At 46.9% G+C, this 18,367-nt stretch overlaps 1 protein-coding gene across 1 annotated transcript; it reads right to left on the bottom strand.

Annotated features, from left to right (window-relative positions):
• Window positions 1-5,748: 5,748 nt before the first annotated feature.
• Window positions 5,749-18,220, bottom strand: usp42 (ubiquitin specific peptidase 42). The gene is made up of 19 exons (XM_079756837.1): window positions 18,139-18,220; window positions 16,178-16,427; window positions 15,053-15,262; window positions 14,658-14,768; window positions 14,326-14,425; window positions 13,633-13,700; window positions 13,252-13,322; window positions 13,056-13,138; window positions 12,824-12,935; window positions 12,556-12,696; window positions 11,734-11,834; window positions 11,341-11,500; window positions 10,514-11,224; window positions 10,316-10,389; window positions 7,876-8,749; window positions 7,496-7,761; window positions 7,066-7,346; window positions 6,740-6,840; window positions 5,749-6,636 (listed from the first exon to the last, which is right to left on the bottom strand). The coding sequence occupies exons 2-18, from the start codon at window positions 16,416-16,418 to the stop codon at window positions 6,767-6,769; spliced, it is 3,678 nt and encodes a 1,225-aa protein (XP_079612963.1). The 5' UTR covers window positions 16,419-16,427; window positions 18,139-18,220; the 3' UTR covers window positions 5,749-6,636; window positions 6,740-6,766.
• Window positions 18,221-18,367: the final 147 nt, after the last annotated feature.

Raw genomic sequence — 18,367 nt, 5'->3', positions numbered from 1 at the left:
TCGAAGGAAAGACGTGTGTGTGTGTGTGTGTGTGCGTGCGTGCGCGCATGTGCGTCAATTTCAGAAAGTATTCAGACTCATTTTGAGCTGTAAATTAAATTAGAAATCAGATGGACAAATTTCACCCAGACATCATAATGTAATGGTCAGGACCACATCTCTGTCCAAAAATAAAAAGTTGAATGCAACATTCAAGAAAACAGATATCAGGGCAGGTTAAATAAGGCCCAGTGCTTCTTCCTGAAATGAATACGAACCCTACCCAGTCTTGAAAGGAGGTCTATGGGGTCCTTTGAGGTGCGTAATGGTCTGTTTGCCCCGTCCTTTAGCACTGATCCCTCATGGGATGTACCTCTCATAAGGGACCGCTCCGGTACGCTGTCGGCCATGATGTGGCTGAAGGGTCCGTAGCGCCCGAACGTCTCACTGCCCACCCCGGAGTGGCTGGCCTGGAAGCCCGGCCTGGCCTTTTACTGATGGTCACGCACATGGGCAGACTGACCGCCTTCACCACGCCCAGCCTCTTCCACGCCACGAACACGTTGCCTACTTCCTCCTTCTTCACCGCGATGCACACACTGGAGTGGACAGAGAGAGACATTTTTACTCTTACAAATCATGGGGCAACCCAAAGATTAGGAGAACTTCTTTGTAACGTACCAGAAAACACGATACCTGTTCTAGATGCTTTTTCCTCATCCAACGGTTCCACCTTTACCATCTCTACTGCTATTGGTTGCTTCTGCTGCTCGTCTTCCTCCAGCCCATAGTGGCTGTCCACTGGTAGTTCATAGTTCACTTCATAAATTAAAACTGCATGAGTACGTTTCAGACCTAAGCAGTGGTCCAATCTAAAATGTACGTGTCTAAAATCCTTAATGTATATATGGCAAAGACTTCAGAGACTCAGACAGATGAGAGTATTAGACTGTGGCCAAGACACCGGGCCATAACCCTGACTGCCCTCGTGGGGTTAGGCTGCCCCAGTTGGTTGCCCCAGCTGGTGGCACCAACCAGGGGATCGTCCTCCTCCCCCCTATTGAGGCCAAGCTGCCGGTCAGGGCTATAACCCTGACCGCCACCGTGGGGTTAGCTTGCCCCAGGTGGCTGTGGCTCAGGAGGCTGACAGCAAGGAATACTGGATCACCGCGGCACACTCCGTGTCCCTCCTTGCACGGGCTCTGGGTTCCGCCTCAACCCAGGAGAGCAGCAGCAAAGACCTGCGGGTTTCCAACAAGATCGTCCTACCCAGGATGGACCCCCGGGGGCCCCTGTAGACCCTGGTCCAGTCCAGAGCACCCTTCCTCATTCCTCCCCGTCATTGTAAGGCAGCACACGAGCATCAGACACATTCAAACAGTTTAGAGATGCGTCACAACACCAAAACATGACTAACAGCAGCTGTTTGTTCTGGGTGCAGGTTGTTCTGGCTTCTTTCTACAAAACCGATGGGAAATCAGTGAAAAAACGCCACCGCTGATCATAACAGGTTAGTGAATTTAACAGTTGGAAGATCTAAAAAAAACCTGATGTCTTTTTCTATTTTTCTCTACTTTTTGATTATTATGATCACCAGAGTTGAATACATTGTCCTATTCAATCTTTTAACTGCAGTTGCTATTATCAGTTGAATCAGTCAATTATTATTGCACACTAGCTTTCCTTCTTTATCTTCAAATTTGATTTTACGGGAGGGATTTCCGGACAACGCACCACTACCAGGAAGATCACCTGTGTAATACCGATGGACATCACTGAAATACCGCCACCGCTGATCTTAACAGGTTAGCGAATTGAATTAGTTGGAAGATAAAAGAAAACATTTTTGCCTAATGACATCTTTTAGATTTTTCTCTACTTTTTGATTAATATGATCACCAGAGTTTGAATATGTTGTCCTATTCAATCTTTGAACTGCAGTTCATGCAGGTCAAGGGCTGCTCGATGACGAAAAAAAATCATAATAACCATTATTTTGGTCAATATTGATATCATGATTATTTTGAGATTGAAAATATGATGCATTTATTATCGTTATTGTACAATTGGTTTTATTCTTTCTTTACCTTCAAAATGTGATATTTATGTGCCTGGTAACTGATTTTAGAGGAAGGATTTCCGGACAAAGCAGCACTACCAGGGTGATCACCCGGGTAATACCGATGGGACATCAGTGAACTAACGCCACCGCGTTAGTTCACTGATGTCCCATCGGTATTACCCGGGTGATCAGCCTGGTAGTGCTGCTTAATTAGTTGGAAGATTGTAGCCTAACTGATGTCCCTTCAATTTTTCTCATTATAATCCCCAGTTTGAATACATTATCTTTATCAATCTTTGAATCGCTGTTCATTGCGGTTCACTTTAACATCATCAGTTGAAGTCAATTATATTGTACAGTACACTTGGTTTCTTTCTTTCTTTATCTTCATAATGTGATATTTATGTTTTTACAGGATGATGGGGGCGGTTACCCTCTGTGACCCGGTCTCAGCAGTAGGGTGGAGGCCTATCCTCTCGTTGGTCCAACCAGCTGGGGCAGCCAAAGCAGCACCACAGGGTGGTCACCCACCCAACCCTTCCCTTGTTCGGATTGGAGCCCGGACAAAGCAGCACTTCCAGGGTGGTCACCCGTACTAGAATGCCCACTTCTGATGTTTGGTGAAAACATTGTATTGGCTAATATTGGATTGGCTATAATACTGTTAAATCAAAATAACAACACAGGGTAAAACACATTTGGATTGTGTTTATTATGTATCTATTATTATTATTATCTACCATGGACCTGCTGTGCCAGTGCATTGAAAAATTCGAAGACTGGATGTGCCAAAAATGCCTTCCACTAAAGGACGAAAAAACCGAGATAATTGTATTTCACTCCCTGTCCCTGAAGATCTCAATCAAAGTCAGGAATCTTGGGGTTATCATGGATTCAGATTTACATTTCGACAGTCACATCAGATTAGTTAGGATTTGACTAAGACTAAGAGGGCTCATGTCCAATCAAGACTTACAAAAACTTGTATATGCCTTTATTACTATAAAGCTTGATTACTGTATTTGTCTCCTTGCAAGTCTTCCAAAAAAACCCTGTTATGCTTAATTTAGCTTTCTGCAAAAGCTTAAATACATTGCACTTCTAACTTTTGCACTTTTTCTACAATGCATATATGCTTAGCATTTATTTTCTTGAATTTCTCCATTTTATTTTATAATTTCATTTTATTGTATGGAGATGTGTTTATGTGAAGGACTTTGAGTCTTCAGATATAAAAAGTATATGAAAAGTCCTCGTGTATGTAAAGTGCTATAAATAAACTTTCCTTGCCTATATTATGTATGCATTATGATTATTGTGAATGACAATACTTATGTAAATATGTAAATAAATGTGTACAAACATTTTTGTGAGCTCCTGTTTTTTTGTAATACTGTCGGTCCTTAAATAAAGGAGTGAACAATCGAAAGGGTCTTACCTGAAAGAATCCAGGAGTTGGGCTTCTTGCGCATTCGCAGGACGGCCTAGCACTTTACTGAGCACTATAAACCGGACTTGAAAGTAGGTGGCCGACTTTAGGAAATACCGAAAGAACGCGGTTTCATTAATAAACAACGGGCTGAAAGATAAAGGAAAAAAAGTGCGCCACCTAAGTGTAAGAAAGTCCTTGCATATAATTCCTCATGTTAAAGGAAATCTAGTCCATCTCAACTCGACCAAACAGTAGTGGGCCATGTTATTACAGACACACACATAGCAGAATCACAATCATTATAGTTTACAAAAGAAGCTAGCTAGCAGTCAACCTGATTAATTGTTGTTGGCCCAGTAGCTGGTAAACCTAGTATGGAATTGTGGAAAGTATTACAACCAGGAATAATGTACTTTCAAAAACAAATAACTTGGGAAAAAAACAAGCAACCGTACGCTCTGTTAGGTTTTGCTTCTGGAATCAACACCTCTCTAGTTATCATGGACCTATTAAAGAATAGGAAGAGGCTTGCTAGTTATCAGATACCTGACCTTCGTTCTTGGGCCATGTCTATATTTGACCTGCTGCGGATCTATCGCCATCTAGCGGAGACCGGGCACGGCTGCGAGTACAACCAAGTGAGTGGAAAAAAAAATAAAGGAACAAATTCACTTCATATTTTGATGGCAGGTCGCACACGACTTTGAGCTCCTCAGCAACGAGATTAAAGATGCATAATTTACTTTGGATGCAAGAGTTTTTCCCATACCTATTCCCGCAAAAAATCAATGGAACTGAACAAGGGCTGGATAATCAGAATCTATGATATATATGAAACGTTTCTCTAAAGTGGGTATACTTAATTTTTTTTTAAAAAAAGCTGCTACACCATGTATATTTCTGTACAGTCATTTTAAGTTTATTTCATGTACTGAACACCCAAGTAAATTTCCTTTCAGTATTTATTTAAGGTAATTATCCTTAACAAAAAGGTTAATTAGTTATTTCCTTTTACATTTCTCAAGTATATAATATGTACATATGGTAGTTAGCATTTTTTGTTTGTGATTAAGGACTTAGCACAATAGTCGTGGTGGTAGCCCTCCCCTTGGTTCCATTTCTGGTTTTGTTTGATTGGTTTACACTAATAAATATCCTCTTCTGAATCAGAGAAAAACAGGTGCCCGTCGTCCAGAATCAATCCAAGTGTCCATCATATCAACACCAACAAACCAAACCCTGCGGTGGTCTTTAATAGCGACTTTTACTGTGTACCATGGAGAGAAGATGTAAAACATTTATATCTGTCATTATCAAAGGGCCCCCTTTTACACCACCAGGTTGGATGTTCATCCCTCATTACAAGCATAACATACATCTAATATATACAAATGTAGAACAGACGAGAATGCCTGTTGTGATTGTTTCACCTGAGGTTGTGCCAATGTAAAGAATACAGATATTGATTTGGTTTTTACTGAACTCAAAGTAGACTAATTCATTCGTCTTTCAGACCTGTATTCATTCTGGACAATTAAAAGAAAGAATCATCATTTATTTCTTCCAATTGAACATCAACTATAGTCATTGTATTTGTGTCCAACAGGAACTCCTACAGAAAGACCACAATCAAGAGGTTACTCAAGTTTTGCATACCAATAGCGTCAAGTTATTGTCAAAATGGGGGTCTTGAATTAAGCTGCGGCACAAATGGAGCCAAGAGCACTTTGAAACTGTTGACATAAGTCGGTACTTTCACTTTGATTTTGGAGACAAAGTCAGAGAAAGACAATTACAATTTCTGATATTAACAAATGTATTTTAAGGCATTTTTATATACCATGTACAATGTATAAATCTTGACATGCTATTGTTGAATGTAGGGTATGACATTACCATGACTTTTTTTTTTCTCAAGTAAACAAAAAAAAAACGGAAAAAAATCAAAACAACATACCTATAGTTGACTTGCGTCTATAGAATGTGGAATAAATGATGGTGTGGTTATTCTAAAAACAAACCAAGCAACGACATCAACATAAAGATAACCTATTGATAATCCTGATACAGGACTAGTAATGTATAAAAACAACTGATAGTACAGTTCAGACATTAAATTCACAGTATTCTTTCTCAAGAGGTGCTAGAAGAAACAAAACTGTATTTTACGTGTAAAATCAAACACCCAAAAAAGAAAACAAAATCTCCACATCCATGATATAGTAAAAGATTTTTTTTTGTTATGCTTTTTTTTTTGAATGCTTGAAATAGAGTAAAGAAAGAAGAAGAAAAAATGACGGCAGGGAGAAGGGACAACAACAACAATTCAAGAACACCTCCACGACAGACGAAAATCCAATACAATGGAAACTTAGGCAGAGGGGGAAACCGAAAAAAGCTTTAAGGGAGAAAAACCAAAGAAAGGGCAGGGAATGGCCGTCAAGTGTGTCCAGGGTAACGTGTGGCGGTATCCTTAATTTGTCCCTCTAAGCACCCCCAAAAGTTTCCATCCATGATTCTGTTGCCATAGCGATTAAATTAAATGCAAAACAATAAAAACTGGAAATCCTTCTGGTGCCAGTACGATATGTAGATATGGTGACATCTTTCAAAAAAAAAAACTTGCATGCCACCTTGCAACGGTACAGCAGTTTATCTCCAAGGCGACGCATCAGTATTTGCTAGCTTGTTTGTTTGTTCGTTTATTTTCCCCGTATTATAGTTGTTGTTTGACTGAAGTAGATGGATGTTACCATGGTTATGCGTGTGTGTAATTTATATATATATATATAAATATATATATATTTATATATATATGTATATATATATTCCTGAGTCTTCCACTGAGCAGCAGCTGAGATGTGTAAGCGTCGGGGTATTGGGTTCTTTTTGTCCTTTTTTTGCATTTGTACAAGTATATATTAATCTTTTAATTCCCATCGTAGATATTTCTTTAGTGAAAGCGTGTGAACCAGAAGTGTACAGAGTTTGGGCAAAAAAAATCGGCGGGTCAAAGTTCAGTGTCTTCCCATTGATTAAGCACCACGTCCAAAAAAAGTGTGTGTGTGTGTGGGGGGGAGGGGTTAATTTCATTCCTTTGCTGTTGACAGTTTTCTTCTTTCTTTCATCCCATCATAGAAGTATTGTACAGTATTTACCAGGTCTGAAAGAAAGAGGAGAGGATTGAGAGATTTTGCAGGGCGGCTGTTGAGCAGAAGATCAACGGTAAACCCTTAGTTTCGGGGCTCAGCGGGAGGGCTACTTACTCGAGCAGTGGTAGCAGCAGGGCTGCGTTAGAGGTGTGTGGAGCTGCACAGGCTGCTGGAGGAGGACTGGGAACCTCCGTTAACTCCGTTGCAACCATTAGCTTTAAAAAATGAATGACATTAAAAACAATTCATCAACTGCTACAATCAAATCAATTACACAATACCAAAAGTGGATGATAAATGGACGTGATTTATAACTACAAATGATGCAATGTGTGATTTTATTTTGTGTCATTTACCTCAAAAAAACATTTTCAGATTTCTGAGTAAAGCAGTTGGATGAGTGTGACGGCTGCGTGTTCAGGTCAGCGTGGCGGTCCTACCTGCGTGTCCGTTGTGGTTCTGCGACGAAGACCCGAGCCGTCGGTCGAGGGAGTCATTGGCACCCTCATCGGCGTGTCGTCGCTTCTCCGGCGAATGGCCTCTGTGACCGTCATCGCCGTGACTTCCGCCGCCCTCAGCTCTCTCCTCCTCGCCGCCGACCCTGCGAGCCTTGCGCTGGCCGTCGGGGGTACGCTCCGCCTCGCTGTCGCGCCTCCTCTTCCTCTTCTTCTTCTTGTGTTTGGAGGACCGGCCTTCCTTGTCGGACTCCTCCTCAGAGTTCCTGTTGAGGGCCGACAGGAACAGGTTGTTTTTGTTACCAAAAGTATTGCCAAGCAAACATGAAACAAATGAGACGGTGTCACACTCATACGTCCTCATAAGTGTTTACAGAGGGGCTCAACAATACAGGTCGACTCAACGGGCGCTTACCCGCTGTCACGGCACCTCTCTTTGTCCTTCGCCTTCTTCTTCTTCTTGCTCTTCTTGTGTTTCTTTGCCCGCTGCGCCTCCTGGCTGTCCTCCCTGTCCTCGCTCAGCGGAGGCGCGTTGCCCCGGCGCTCAGGGCCCTCCCTGCTGGGGGCCCGTCTGGGAGGAGAGAGGGGAGGCGGCGTCGGGGAAGCCCTGGTCTTGGTGGGGGCCTCGGCCGCGACGTCGCGCTCCCTGTCCCGCCAGGGGCTCCTCCCCTCCCGGCTCCTCCCCTCCCGGCCCCTCCCCTCCCGGCTCCTCCCCTCCCGGCTCCTCCCCTCCCGGCCCCTCCCCTCCCGGCTCCTCCCCTCCCGGCTCCTCCCCTCCCGGCTCCTCCCCTCTCGGCTCCTCCCCTCCCGGCTCCTCCCCTCCCGGCTCCTCCGGCGGGGCGGCTCCTCGCGGCCCCTCCGGTCCCGCTCCTCGCCCCTGGAGTGTTGGCGGTGGTAGTGGTGCGAGCAGCGGTCGCGGTCCCGCTCCCGGGGGTGGTGCGCCGTGCGCTCCCACCGCCGCTCGCACTCCCAGTCCCGCTCCCGGTGGTGGCGGTCCCGCACGGGCGAGCGCTCTCGGTAGGACCGGTGGTGATGATGGTGGTGATGATGAAGGTTGCGGGGGTCCCGTTTGTAGCGGTGGTCGCCATCCGAGTCCCTCTCCCGGCTGCGGCCGCGGCGGCCCCAGTCCCGCCCTCCCCGGTCCGACGAGTACCTCCGGTCCCGCTCCCTGTCCCGGGAACAACGGCGGTCCCTCTCCTCGCCTCTGGGTCCGGCCTTGGCTGGGTTCTGGGGCTCAGCACCCTCGGGCCTCCCAGCGGGGCTTCGGGCCTGGCCGTTGGTCGGCGGTGGCCCTGGCTGCTGCTGCTCTTTCCCCCCTCCGCTGCCCACCCTGTGTGGGGCCGCGGGGGGCCCCGGGGTCGCCGGAGGAGGAGGCGGAGCAGGTAACTCCGAGGGAGGAGTCTCCTGGTGTGTGGAGGAAGAGGACGAGGAGGAGGAAGAGGATGCAGAGGAGAGGGAGGAGGAGGCAGCGGAGGATCTGGGAGCCGGTGCGTGGCCCCGGGCCCCGGGGGCTGCAGATGGAGGGCCAGCCTCAGAGGCTGCGGTATGTTTGGGCGTGGGCTCCAGCGGCGCGGGGGGCTGGCTTTCACAGGCGGCCGCTTGGGTCCGAGAAGAGTTTCCCTGGGTGGCGGTGGTGGTGGTGGCAGGGGCAGCGCTATGGCTCTCTTGGCTGGAGGATCAAGTGAAAGACAACAGTTAGAAAGTCGGATGACATTACCGGGGTTTCAGGCAAAATTAAATTAAGTGGAGGGGAATGTGCTTGCACTGCAGCCAAAATGTGAACAGTGGAATCATTGTTCCGAGGCGACTCAAATTCTCTCTGTCAAACAATCATGGATTTTAAAAATAATGAATCTGTGCATTATAAATATTGTATAAAAACAGGTTAAAGAGGCTGCTGTAGGCAATAATTCAGAGGAGGAAAACGAGAGCAAAAGCGGGCATGACTTTTTAAATAAACAACCAAAATAAGCAATCCCTCCCTCCCTATGTTTCTCTGCCGTTGTAAAATGTTGCGTTCACGCACCTTTGGTGAAGCTATGTTAACGCTGTGTGAGAGCATGTGATTGAGAAGATGGATTCTCCAAACCAATTAGAGAAGAGAAGAGATGCCTTGATTGGTCAGAAATTAGGGGGGGGAGCGGTCATGAAGCTACATTTAATCATATAGCAGTCAAGAAACAGATATTCACACATATCACTCACTAATTTAGCTGACTGATGGCTATGGCATTTCACAACACATTTCACACAAATACTAGCACTTCGATCATATTGGTATAGATCTTACCTACAGCACCTTAAATAGGCTTACAGCAATTACATTACACTTACATATTAACCATGGATAAGAGAAAACAATAGTTCTAATAATTCTTGAAAGAATTAATGCCAACCCTAACCCTAAAAACTAAAAAGCCTAAACAATGGTGTCAAAGCGGGACTAAAAGAGAGACGTTACTTGGTCAGGTTCCAGCAGTTATCCCCCGCGGTTACTTGGACTACCTGCTAGATCCCGGCAGTAGACACCCTGCTTTCAATTGCTTTACTGCGGAGCACTGATTGTGGACTTTGGTTTTCCATTGTAAAGTTTTTGTGCTTTAGGGTATGTACACAAAAACAAGTCAGGGATTACCCGCATGCCTGCGACCGTAGGTGCACGGTATTCTCTGTCGGTATTGTATTCTCGCTGTTTTATACGCTAATATGCGTCTTTTTGTTTTTTGAATATGTGTGAACTCTTAAAGGGGACATATCATACCACCAGGTGTGAGTGTGATTAGCCATTACAATCAGGTTTGAAAATGTGTAGCACATTTTGAAAACGGCTTGTAATGGCTAATCACACTCACACCTGGTGGTATGATATGTCCCCTTTAAATCGATAGGAACCTCATGGTATGAGGATGAATGATCGGCTGTGAACACGGTGCATAATCAGAAAGAACGGTCTCTCCATCTCTGAGGCCAGCCACGGTTCAGTTTCAATGTAATGTACTGTATTAATTACGGTATACTACAGTATATGACCCTAAAGTATAGTCAATTAGGCTAAAGTAGGCTGTATGTTCTGTCAACTTAAAGGCAGAAGATGCCATGAACAGAAGTGCACAGTCATCATAATTCTTTTAACAGCTATATACTTTGAAAAGGTGCGGTGCCTGGCTTATAGGCAGCAGTGGAAAACCCTTCATTACTGAGTCCAGTCATGGAAGAGGGTGGTGGGGGATCTCACCTGGGCTGACTATGGTCGGACGTCGAGCCGTTGGTTGTCGCATGGGACGATCTGCCCTCATTCACGGCTTTGGTCTGAAACACACAAAACAAGACACATTTCACAATTCCATTCAGGCTACAACCACACCTCCACAGTAAGTCCCGTAACCTAGGAGACCCTGCCTAAACATCCTCCATCAAAGCACGCCAACGCTACCGTGTGTGGGGCGTCGCCATTCCCGTTGACCTTCGGGTGTCCGTTGTGGTGCCCGTTGTGGCCGGGTTTGGCCACGCCGTTGGTCTGCCCGCTGTGGTGCGGCGCCCCCGCCTCCCCGTTGGTGGGCCGCGGCGCCGGCCCGTAGACGGCGTGCCCCGCCCCGCTCCTCCAGTTGAGGCGGGCCTGGGCCATGGCGCCGCCGCCGCCACCGTTCTCCAGCGCAGCCGCGGCGGTCTCCTGGTCCGACTCCTCGGACGACTCGTGGTCGTAGGGCACGAGGAAAGACGGCGGGCCCCCACCGTTGCCGCGGCGGTGGTGGTAGTCGCCGTTGCCCGTCGATGAGCCGTTGGCGTTGTGGAGCTGCCGCGGGACAAAGTGGAGGTCCGAGCGGGGGGCGTCTGAGGTAGACTGCGCCGAGGTGGAGGAGGAGGAGGAGGAGGAGGCCGGCTGGCCGTAGATGGACGAGGAGGGGCGGGCCTGCTTGCCTTGGCCGATGAAGAAGGAGAGCTTCTGCCTCTTGTCCGAGTCAGGGATCACCGTGGGCCGGGTCAGCGTGTGGGAGGATGTCGAGGAGGAGGAGGAGGAGGAGGAGGAGGAGGAGGAGGAGGATGGGCAGTGGGCGGGTTTCCCCATGCCACCGCTGCTGGTGATTAGTTTGGAGCTTGACGGGTACTCCCTCAGCGATCCGTTGCCATTGAGGTGGAGGGAGTTCTGAGGAGCACATTTAACAATTATACATGGTAATACGTCGGATTATACAGGTTTATTTGAACTTCTGGTCGTACACAATTCCTGAGCAACACTGCGCAGTGAGGGGTCGGCAGTACCTTGGCCATGTGTGGAGGCAGCTGCGGGCCGATGAAGCCTGTGGACGAGTGCCGGGGGGCGGTGTTGATGCGCGGTAGGACCACCGGGCGGGGGGAGGACTGGCCGGGGTTACCCACGGTCGCATGAGCGTATTCCCCTCCGCTCTTAGCCTCGCCGGACCTGGGGAGCACAGACCACAGACACTCGGGTCAGAGCCAGGGCCTGTACGTGCCGACCGGTTCACTATCATTGTTATAGACGAAGCAAGGATATGAAATCCCATCCACCCATGGCTCAGTCAACGCTGCTCCCCCCTGAAATACCCTGCAGTGAACATGTGTGATACACATTCAACATTTGAATCCTTTGTCTCTGTACGATGGCGTGTCAGCCGGTTGGCCAGGCTTGCTCACCTGACGTAGAACAGGATGTAGGCCTGCTGGTTCAGCACCGATCGGATGTCACTGATGGACACGGAGGAGTCGTTCATCTGATACCATTGACCGTTGCTGGCCTGTGATGACAGGAGAGAGGAGGGTAGTAAGGTTAGCTGCAGTAACACACACACACACACACACACACAGCCTTTTTACACTGCCCAGATGGTTCGATCGAGGCTTGGCACGCCCGGCAATTTCACTGCCTTGCCTGTGTTAAACCGAGGGGGTAAAATCCCCGGTCATCACGGAGCGTGCTGTCTTGGTTCACTGGAGAAGGCGTGGCTGCCCACGGAGAGTAGACCTCTTTAGAATTATTTGCATACAACAAATGTTTTTATTTTTTTATGATTCAAGAGACTGGCATGCAAGAACGAGTTTACATCTGAGTGTAGGCTTAAAACGAGATTCACTATTTCCAAGTGCAAAAACAACATATTCTTTATTTTGCTGACCACTTGTTTTTTTATCCAGAGGAACACACACACACACACACACACACACACACACACACACACACACACACACACACACACACACACACACACAATAAAATCTTAACACCACATCCAGACAATGTTGACAAGGTATTTGGCCGACAACACCGACTTTATCTTATGAATTTCACTTGATGGACATTTATAACTTTCTATTCGACTTTGACAAAGCAACATTTAAATGCAAACCGATCAATGTAGGCATCCCTCATACAATTTGTGATGACTGCTTAACAGAGAAAGAACTTTAGCATGCAGTAATCATCTCTCAATAAAAGGAAAAGCAAAAGTGTCTCAATACCTTAATGTAGCAGAAGTAGTGTCCTGCGTGGCAGCTGAAGCCAGAATGGACCAGCACGGCGTACAGACCATACACCTGCGGCTCGCCCTGGCTCTGGGACATGAAGGGCCGCATGTCAAGGTACTCTGGGTACCTCACGTCCTGGATAACGAGAAGAAACACACAGGCTTAGAGACACCCGCCCTCACTCGTGTTAAGGGCCATGCAGACTGCGGTCAAACACCACCTCATCCACTGCCAGGTTTGGGATTTCATGACGGGCGCCCACCTTGGTGATTTTGCCTCCGCTGAAGTTGGCGAAGCGCTTGAGTGAGATGGTGAGCACGTTGGAGCTGCGGTGGATGGTGAATCTCTTGGAGGCCGTGACCATCTTCTTGCACCTGAAAGACAAACCCGTCAAAGAACATGTTAAGACCGGACGTCTGTCTCTGCTCCTAAGAGAGGATGTGTCGTGGAGGAAAAGATGGAAGAGCAGATGGAAGGACTGTTTGGTGGCTTACTTGGTGCATTTGTAGGCATTCTCCCCTTCCAGCTGTTCCGGCTTGACAAACTGCTCCAGGGCCTTGCCCACACTGGGAGCGGTCTGCGGGGAGAGAATACAGGGGAATATAAACACAAGTGTCCAACACAAACAGATACAATATAGATCCATTGCATGGTTTGCAGAGAACCGGGTTTTAGAGCTCAATGGCATACCTTGATCTCCAGAGTAATGTCCAAGAAAGGGTCAAATGTGTCGGAGACTGCTTTGCAGTTCAAACATTTCACTGTTGAGGAAAGAAAAAGCCGGGGTGTTCCGTTAGTGCCTGGCTGCCAATGACTAGATCATAAAAACAATTATATATATTTATAGCCTTTCTGTATGAATGCTTTTAATATTATTTACTAGACATTATTTGACAGTCCCCTTGCCACAGCATCCTTCACTGCTTGGGTTAGAACCAGGCTCAGCCATACACGGATACTAGCCTCTATGCAGTGGTGAAGCCACCTAGCCCGAAAACAACCGACAGTGTTCTTCTGGAGCCCTGCTCTGTTTAATTATCACTGAAGAAAAAGTATTGGCAGACAGCTCACCTCTGGACCTTAAGTACCCTCCAAAGACTTGATGGACAAAACTGGTTGCCTGTGTTTGCCTGTCCAGCCTGGAAGAGATTGATGACATTAGTATGTCTCAGTAATATCGAGGCAACGACAAACATGGGAGTACCTGGGACAAAATAGACCCATTCATTACATTTGTTAAAAAGGTTTATTTAAATGTCTTGCTTTAATTATGCAGTAACATGGCAGAAGAGTTTTACTCTGTGGGAGTAATCGTTAAGGCGCGACTAAAACAACTACAAACACTGCTACAAATGCCCAATTTCAAACAGTGTAAACCACACGAGAGGGTGAGTCAAACATAAATCATTGCAGATCTCCAGACAACAACAATTACAATAGTCAACAATTAGCCTCTGGTCTTGCCAAATCCGCCCAGTACCTTAACAAACCAGTTAGGGCAGAATCAATAATCTGCCCTCATATGCAGGAATCTACATATGAGGCATATGAAAAGGTTTCAATATGGGCACAGTCAAAAACAGGTTGAACATATGCCTCCCATTAGAGTTGTTGAAAAATGCAGGACGCTCAACCGAAAGTATATTCAAACTGTCATGTCCCCACACTGTATGTTTGCATGAATGCATGCATGCATGTATAAACAATGATCATATGTCTTTACATTCCTCTGGCAGAGCAGCATAGAACAGGGCCAGTACGTACTTTGTTCCAGGCAGGCAGGACTTTTGCATAGCATCCACTGTGTAGCGCAGGAACTCATGGGCATCCTCCTGACTCCCGTAGCGAAAGTGCTTCGCAATCCCTGCCAAGAGCACACGACATTAGAGACACGCCCTCTGTGGAGAGAACTATTCACTTGGGTTTGGAAACAAGTCGTGATTTACAGCAACTTGGAAAGTGGTTGAGATGACTAGAACAGAAAATAAAGAATAACGACCCAAATACATTTTGCAAGTATTTTCTTTCTTGTTTTTAGATGTTAATAATTAATAAAGCTGTGGCATTTAAGTGCCCTGCAAAACAACAAACCGTACTTTTTAGCTCATTGAGGACCACGATAGGCTTGATGACGTTTCCAGTATTGGCAAAGGCCTGGATGATGTGGTTTTGCATGGTGCACATCATACAGAACCCAGGCTCATGACCTACCACAGGAACAGGCAGAGTATTAAAATCAAATGAATAAATAACACAGAGTACAAAGAACATGTCTCTAGATATAGCAGAGAAGTAAACATGTCTCTCGAGACAGAGAGGCCTAACAATAATCACAATCTGCCAAATTAAGTCCACTTTCCAGTCTTGGATTAATAAAGTACATCCTATCTATTATCCTGCTTTTTTCTAGCCTCCCATGGGTCCCTAGACCCCCGACACCAGAAAGAGTTCGGGGAGGCCCCCCAGGAGGGACTGAGTACGGTCGACTTACATGTTTTTGAATGCTCCTGCGTCAGCATGTAGTTGGCCAGCGGCGGGGTGTAGGAGAGACACTGCAGCGCTGCGTTGAGGAAGCAGGTGTTGCCCATGTTCTGGAGCCCCGCGCCCACTCGCTGCGCCTGGCTCCACCGCAGGCTGAGGCGCTCGGGGGGGAAGAGGACCTTCTGGGGCAGGGCGATGCCATCCCCACTGGTCATCACCACTGCACGCAGCCGCAACAACCGCAGACAGACACCCGCGCCATTGTCAGAACCGTCGCTTTACACGCAGATCAAGCAACACATGAATGCCGCCTTGTGGACGGCCTAGCAGCAGCGACGGCGGCAGGATGACAGCTGGCTCAGATGAAGTGAAGTCCCATACACCACGCATGTTTAACAAGGAGACTGTGGTATAGCACTGCCTAATCCATGAACAGGAATACCCATTGGGGAGGAAATAAGGTAGTTCCTAATAATTTCCTGCTAAAAATCATTTTGTTAGTCTGATATTACCTATAAAGCAATCACCCCGGGGGAGAGTGCGAACGTGTAGAATCAAAACTCCTTTCCGGTCATGCATTTTGGCCAATTGATCCATGTCCTCCAATCAGGGCCCAGCCTGGTTACATAACAGGGTCAGCCTGGGAGTGGTAATTAGATAATGAGTTCAGCCAGTTACTACGGGCTAAGGTCTGTCTGCATAACAACATTGCATAAGTCCTGCGTAGCGCATCACTCCATCTGTCTGTGTTTAATGTTCTTTCTAAAAGGGGAACGCCATGCCACCCTGCTTGCCTCAGCATGTCTGTTACCTGTGCCTCTTTAATGCCGTACCAAAATAAGAAGGGCTGATAGCCAACCTCACTGTCACAACTTCAAAATCACAAAAAGCAAAATCATAAACGCAACGCCTCAAAGCCATGACGCATTAGAGATCGCCCAGCTTGCCAACCGTGGATGACAAGACTGATCCGGTGAAAGAGTCGCAATGGAACTCGACATCGTCGTAGACATATTGAGTTGAGTCCATTTCCATGTTTCCATATGTGATTCAACAAGTTTGAATGACATTTATATTGTATTTATGATCAACATGCATGGCCGTGGTACGGCTGCGGGCACCACTCGGCTCTTACCCGGCTCCTTAGGCCGCTCCATGGAGTGGGGGCTGTTGCTGAAGACCGTGGCCCCCGGCGTGGGGCCCCGGCAGCCCACCGTGGCCTTGCCCCTGGGGGAGTCCCCGGGCATGGCGGGGCCGACTCCCCAGCTGCTGGAACAGCTGCCGTCCATCCCCACGTCTCCGCTTGTGAAGGCGGCGTGCTTGACCCCGACTGACTCAAGGTCAGACTTCTCTGAGGACCTGTCAACTATGGTCATTGTTCATCGCTGGAAGGGGGAAGAGAAATATAGAGGCAGAAATATTAATATGGTTTTATGGACTTTAAGACAAGGAACAATCGCTATGATACTGTACAGTATAAAGTTGAGTTTTACCGTTTGGAATGATTTGACATGTCTAAAGATGCAAAAGAAGGCATGGTTTACAATGAGGTATTAGTGACATTGCTGCCAGCTACCATATCGTTGCATAATACAAGTGTCACCATTGTATCAAGGCAAACTAATCTACGGTATGATGTTTTGCTTTTAATTTGCGTAACTGGGCGGAACAGTTTCGCTTTCAAACGTTGGTGTTAAAAACAAGGCCGGAGAATGACCAAGTTTATAGGACATTCAATCATTAACCTATCAATAATTAACTATTGATAATGTAGCATACATGATTTGGATACTTGATTAAGAATAAAAAAAATCAAAAAAAAATACAGGAAAGTGAACAAGCACAGCAGAGTTGACCACTACTGCTGACAAACTAATACGTGCCAATGTAAGATAATTGTACTGCCTTTAAATACCCCTTAAAACAACTTAACATAAAAATGTTTGCTTTCTCACTATCCAAGGAGCAACGTTGGATTTCGGCTTGTAATCCAATTGCAGTAGTACGCCGAAGAGAGAAAAACATTAACGTCCAATAGTATGTCCCTGCAAAATCAGACGCTACAGTTTCAGGACCGCATTTATAGGACCCTTGTTTTATGGTTTAGGTTTCTATGACTTAAAGGTGCAGGCGAAGTCGAATTATTTATTCTTATTATGGCGTTGAAAAATATGTTACGGTAATCGGTCCCATTAAAACATTACGCATTTGAGCTGGTTTGGTTTAGGTATTATGCTAGAGATCGTTACGTTTAGGATAGAGATTAGGTTAGGTCAAGGAATTAGGTTACACATGGTTAAGTTCATGTATTTTTGATATAGTTAGGCATTAGGTTAGCATTGTATCGTGCTTCCAACAAAAACTCGCTTCCTGAAGGCATTGAAAAACGAGGGTCCTAGAACAGCGGCCCTGCTTGTGCAGCATCCGGCAGTGCTTTGAACAGCCTCCCCTTTACGGCAGCTGTCCCCTCCCACCTGCCGTAGCAGACTGGCCCACATCGGCTACCAGGGCTTCGCAGCTAGCTACTTCCCATAGGCCTCGGCACGCAACGCTGTGAATTATTCATACACAATGAAAGAATCATTGCCCTGGCGCTGCACATACAAGGAGGGGGTTGTTCAAGTGTACCTTCTGGTGTTTTGGTCGCAACTGAGTGGGCGAGGTGTGCTGTGTGCGTTGCCACAAACACCATGGTAACGGCGAACAATGCTAGCGCGGCGGTGGGGGCAGAGCTAACCTTGCCATTGTGCAATGTGAAGTGCTGTTACTACGCCATGGAGCGAAGCTACCGGACGGTACCCGATGTGATACAATAACACGATGACATGGTGTCCGCTTCCTTAAGAAAATAACACTGAAGGCCAGAATAGAGTGGATGAAGGGGTGGTACGGTGCGGAATGAGTAGCCTCCACAAGGAGGGGCTCGTCGCCGGTGTGTTGTGTGGCGCTCGCTGCGCTGCTCCCTCCGACATGACACTCAGTGACTGGTAGCCGGTGAAAGGCAACCACAGCCAATCTGAACGCGCGGAGCACTCTACAATAACACCTTTGCATTACGTTACTATCGGTCTCTGGTGGAAACGTAAATAAACTCACCTATCGCATTTTATAAACGTGTTGATAGTCGTTGTAAATCCATTCCCTTATTTCGAGCGGGCGTCCGGCGGTGAACAATGACGTAGACAGTTGCCCCACGGGTACATCCGGGTGTCTGCGATAAAAGACGATTTCTGATTGGCTTAATTTACCGTCACGAACGTGCGCAGAGAACCATTAGGTTCTTTCGGTTCAGTTCTTGGTACACTGTGTCACTTGCGTTATGTAA

Source organism: Pollachius pollachius (assembly GCF_949987615.1).
Source record: "Pollachius pollachius genome assembly, chromosome: 19".
In the NCBI taxonomy this organism is placed as follows: Eukaryota; Metazoa; Chordata; class Actinopteri; order Gadiformes; family Gadidae; genus Pollachius; species Pollachius pollachius.
This window is presented reverse-complemented; position numbering and strand designations above follow the sequence as displayed.

Coding starts and splice junctions, on each gene's coding strand:
- usp42 (XM_079756837.1), bottom strand. CDS start 16,418: ATGACCATAGTTGACAGGTCCTCAGAGAAGTCTGACCTTGAGTCAGTC. Junction 15,263..16,177: donor GGAGCGGCCTAAGGAGCCGG/GTAAGAGCCGAG, acceptor GGCTGCGTGCAG/TGGTGATGACCAGTGGGGAT. Junction 7,347..7,495: donor GAGAGGTGCCGTGACAGCGG/GTAAGCGCCCGT, acceptor GGCCCTCAACAG/GAACTCTGAGGAGGAGTCCG.